Consider the following 5,062-nt stretch of genomic DNA (forward strand, 5'->3'; position numbering starts at 1 on the left):
TGGATGGAGGTGGGTGGTCCTTGGACTTCCCACAGGGCGGGGAACCCTGATTGCTCTTTGGGCTGACGAGGGAGGGGGACTTGATTGGGAGAAGGGGAGGGAAACGGGAGGTGGTGGTGGGGAGGAGGCAGAAATCATAAATAAATAAATAAATAAATAAATAAATAAATAGTGAGACGATTTGGTAACTGAGAAAATTAGCTTATGACTTTCAATAAAAGATAAGTGTTCCTGTGTTATGTTGCATTACTTTGTAATTCTTCTTATATCAAAGGATATAAAACATACAAAATGCCTTGCAAAGGGATATTTATAATTTTCATTTACTGGAAATAAATATGGTATTAGTAAACAAGTGGAAAACACTTATGCTATATTCATGTGATTAAATAATAGAAAATAATGATAAAGGCATTTTTTATTTGACCATGAAATAAAAAAGCCAAAAATATCTTTTGCAGAATCGTTTCTTTATCTTAAGTTTAAGAAAATAAATACTGGGGCTGGAGAAATGGCTCAGAGTTTAAGAGCATTGCCTGCTCTTCCAAAGGTCCTGAGTTCAATTCCCAGCAACCACATGGTGGCTCACAACCATCTGTAATGAGGCCTGGTGCCCTCTTCTGGCCTGTAGGTATACATGCAGACAGAATATTGTGTACATAATAAATAAATAAATTAAAAAAGAAAAGAAAATAAATACTGGCGCGCGCCGTCTGCCTCATCCGCCTCTGCGGCCTCCTTCTGCCAGACCTGATGCCTTTTTTGTGAAGCTGCAGCTGATGAGACTCCTGCGTTCGCCATGGCCGACGAGAAACCCAAAGAAGGAGTCAAGACCGAGAACAACGACCATACTAATTTGAAGGTGGCGGGGCAGGATGGCTCTGTGGTGCAGTTTAAAATTAAGAGGCATACACCACTTACTAAACTAATGAAAGCGTATTGTGAACGACAGGGTTTGTCAATGAGGCAGATCAGATTTCAGTTTGATGAGCAGCCAATCAATGTAACAGACACACCCGCACAGTTGGAAATGGAGGATGAAGGTACGAATGATGTTTTCCAGCAGCAGACAGGAGGTGTCTACTAAAAAGGGAATCTGCTACTTTACTCCAGAATTTTGTTAGAGACCAAGAATACATTGGCAATTAGAAAGCCGCAGTTTGGTTCCACCACATCCTGACTACTACACTACAGTTTTCTCTATTCTTTCATTTCCCTGTGCCCATTTCTTTAGTGCACATAAAGTATCTGGTGTATGTGCACAAGCATATTGTGCTTTTTTGTTCTTTTTTTAAACTAAATGGTCCATGTTCTGTTTTGATTGACAGCAGATGGAGGTGGTCTGGGGGAAAGTACTGGTTCTGTGAACATATCTCCCTGCTCCATGAGTGGCGTGATCATCAGCTCTTATCTTTATATTCCAGGAAGTTATTTTGCTCTCAGTGTTTTTTGTTTTTGTTTTGTTTTGTTTTGTTTTTTTTCGAGACAGGGTTTCTCTGTAGCTTTGTGGCCTGTCCTGGAACTAGCTCCTATAGACCAGGCTGGCCTAGAACTCCCAGAGATCCGCCTGCCTCTGCCTTCTGAGTGCTGGGATTAAAGGCGTGCGCCACCACCGCCCAGCAGCTCTCAGTGTTTTTTTTTTTTGCTTTTGTTTTTAATTTTTTTATTAATTTATTTATTTATTAAAGATATCTGTCTCTTCCCCGCCACCGCCTCCCATTTCCCTCCCCCCCCCCCAATTAAGTCTTCCCCCAGCCCGAAAAGCAATCAGGGTTCCCTGTCCTGTGGGAAGTCCAAGGAACCCCCACCCATCCAGGTCTAGTAAGTTGAGCATCCAAACTGCCTAGGCTCCCACAAAGCCAGTGCGTGCAGTAGGATCAGAAACCCATTGCCATTGTTCTTGAGTTCTCAGTAGTCCTCATTGTCCGCTATGTTCAGAGAGTCCGGATTTGAGCGGATTTGAGGACATTGAGCTTATAATTAGTGATCCTAGAGAAGCTAAATAAGGAGAACCCAAAGAAAAACATATAGGCATCCTCCTGAATATTAACCTTCAGCAAGCGATGAAAGGAGACAGAGACAGAGACCCAAATTGGAGCAAAGGACTGAAATCTCAAGGTCCAAATCAGGAGCAGAAGGAGAGAGAGCACGAGCATGGAACTCAGGACCGCGAGGGGTGCACCCACACACTGAGACAATGGGGATGTTCTATTGGGAACTCACCAAGGCCAGCTGGCCTGGGACTGGAAAAGCTCTCAGTGTTTTAACAAAAGAACCCAACCACAAAATCCTTGCACACCTTGTTAGATTGGAGAATTTTAATGTTTTCCGTTTATCATTGTAAAACCAAGGACAATTTTATAACGTTTTTGTACGTAGCTGTTACATGTCGGGCAATCTGTCTTTAAGTAGGGATAAATTACTCTTGAACAAAATGATCCTAGGTAGTTTTCCCTTCATGTCAAGCGTCCTTAGCTTCATAACCATCCAGATTGTGTTTGGGCATGGTTTTCATCTTGTGTCTTGGGCCTCAAGTTGTCTAACAATCACCCAAAATCTCATTTGTAATGCAGGACCAAGCAACTTTGGCTAAGGCCTAGACTCGATGCATGGGCAGCTCCTTGCCCAAAGGCTAGTTTTGCCATGAAGGAAGCAAGGTACAAGTGGAGTGTCTTTGGTGCTCAACATTCTCTCATGAGGAGAAAAATGACCACCAATCTCACCCACCTATGAATGCTACAAGATACAATAATAACTTACTGTAACATTTCCAATGGGCAATACTGGCACAAAATAAAACAACATCAAATCCCAGCATGCAAAGGGACGTGGGAATGAAGCGCTATCAACATCTGAGAAGCTCTGGATAAGTGAAAGCCAGCAGGAGAGGGAGAGTCAGTTTTCTTTAAGAATGTGGATTCTGGTGGGTTAATCATTTTGCCCTGGAAAATTCCACTTTTAGGTGTGTATGCATAGCATAAACTGTATTTGATGGCTTTCAAACAAATAAAGAAAACAGAAAATTAGGTAAGTAGAGGGAAGTGGGATAGATCTGGTATATGTATGGAGAAGGAGAATGATTAAAATACATTGTACTTTGCTTTAGATTTTAATCGAGTCTTGAGAAAGAGAGATGGAGAACATAAAGTTGGGTGGGTAGAAAGAGAAAAGATCAAGCGATTATTTTGGGAGGGAACATATGATCAAAGGATATTGTATAAAAATATGTATTTTGGTTTTGGAGGAGAGCTTAGTAAAGGAATATTGAAATCAATAGTGTACTCCATTTAAATAAAATTATTTTCATGTATTAAGGAAACCTATCTAAATTCATTAAAATGTGGAATATACATCATGTATATTAAATAAAAGTATTATAGGTATTTATGAACCATCATTAATGTATGCTTATTCTCACTTTGATAATTTTTAATTTTTATTAAAGCACTATTAATATGCAGTTAGTTCTGCAATTTGATAGATGTTGATGAGTTTCACTATTCCATACATCGTTGACATAACCTTCATCAAGTTAATAGACATATCCATCTTCTTATAGTTATTGGGTCCTGTATAGATATGTGGAGAGATGTGTGAATGTGCATAAATATTGCAGACTTAACATGTAAATATTACTCTTAATACTGAGTATTTTATTATTAGACTAATAATAAAAATATCTTGTTTCACAATGGATTTCAAAATTATGCATGTAACATAAAGGAAATGACATGAAAAAAGCATAATAATTTCCCAATACTCTTCACAAAATCTATGATAACTACCCTTCTATATTTTACTACTATTAATCAGGCCATATTAAAGGTCTCATAAGTAGATCTATCCAACATAATGCTGGTATATTACATCTGGAATAATGTTTTCTATTTTACCCAGGTAGTAACAAATATTATTTTTTTCCTTTCGAAAGGTTGAATACCATTTCATTATGAAAAAAATTTCCCATTTTCTCTATCTAGATATGGACATTTTAGCTACTTCTGTAAAGTGGTTATTTTAATAATGATACAATGAACCTGAAAATGCAAGTATCTCTTGAAGATCCTGATTTCGTGTCTTGGCTTCATGTCCAATGTGAGATATTTGATCCCATGGTTGTGTGACTGCTGACCTTTAGAGGACCCCTCATACTATCAGGAAATTTTATATTCCATTTTGGCACTAGCTCCATAATTCCGTACTCCTCAGTTAGTATGGAGGTATTCCAGTTTCCCTGTAACCTCCCTGGCAACTAATACATTTTGCTGGAACTGTCATAACTTGTGAAATGTAATCTTCTTTGTTATTTTGCTTGCCTTTCCCTGGTGAACAGAAATGCTGTAGCTCTTCTCATATACCTGTCAGATACTTAAATTGTCTCTTCAACTTCTTGACCTTTTCTGTTTGTTTGTTTTACACTGAGCGCTGAGTTGTTAGTTTTGCTGGTATTGAGTTTCAGTCATCATTTTTTTCAGTCCTTTTATTTTTCTTTAACTTTTATTGATACTTTACTACTTATCTCCCCCTCCCCTTGCTTCTGTCCTCTGCCCTTCTCACCTCTCTGTCCAAATAAAACAAAATTTAAAAGAAAACACTCAAACTAAACAAAGGGAAGAAAAAGAAGAAGAAGAAGAAGAAGAAGAAGAAGAAGAAGAAGAAGAAGAAGAAGAAGAAGAAGAAGAAGAAGAAGAAGAAGCAGAAGCACCAGCAGCTTGTGAAAGCTAGAGTGTGTCCCATGAGTCACATGGTTTACCCTTTAGTTCATTCATTTTTACTTGTGTTTATTGTCACAATCATTGGCCTGGTTTGAGGCCTCTGATGTCTTCTACATTGTCAATAATGGGCTCTTCATGGATATCCCATTGTTGTCCTCTATCATGGAGATTCTGTTGTTTTGGATCTGTAGCTTTGTCCCCTGTACATGCTCCAACAGTTTATTTTGTTTTTGGATCTGTAGCTTTGTCCCCTTTACATGCTCCAACAGTTTATAGATTCATTGGATGTTGGATTCGGCTTACTCATAGCCCTGGTTCTGGGCCTCTGTGGTAGCTGCATTGGTCAT

At 38.8% G+C, this 5,062-nt stretch overlaps 1 protein-coding gene across 1 annotated transcript; it reads left to right on the plus strand.

Annotated features, from left to right (window-relative positions):
- The first annotated feature begins 797 nt into the window (after positions 1 to 797).
- On the plus strand, positions 798 to 1,087 carry LOC142838789 (small ubiquitin-related modifier 2-like). Its single transcript, XM_075954411.1, has 2 exons — positions 798 to 953; positions 1,011 to 1,087. Exons 1-2 carry the CDS (start codon positions 800 to 802, stop codon positions 1,085 to 1,087), a joined length of 231 nt encoding a protein of 76 aa, XP_075810526.1. The 5' UTR covers positions 798 to 799.
- Positions 1,088 to 5,062: the final 3,975 nt, after the last annotated feature.

Source organism: Microtus pennsylvanicus, chromosome 20 (genome assembly GCF_037038515.1).
Source record: "Microtus pennsylvanicus isolate mMicPen1 chromosome 20, mMicPen1.hap1, whole genome shotgun sequence".
In the NCBI taxonomy this organism is placed as follows: domain Eukaryota; kingdom Metazoa; phylum Chordata; class Mammalia; order Rodentia; family Cricetidae; genus Microtus; species Microtus pennsylvanicus.

Excerpts from the sequence above, each read along its gene's own strand:
- LOC142838789 (XM_075954411.1), top strand. The coding sequence starts at position 800 with ATGGCCGACGAGAAACCCAAAGAAGGAGTCAAGACCGAGAACAACGAC. Across the intron at positions 954-1,010 it reads AGCGTATTGTGAACGACAGG|ACACACCCGCACAGTTGGAA; the intron begins GTTTGTCAATGA and ends TCAATGTAACAG.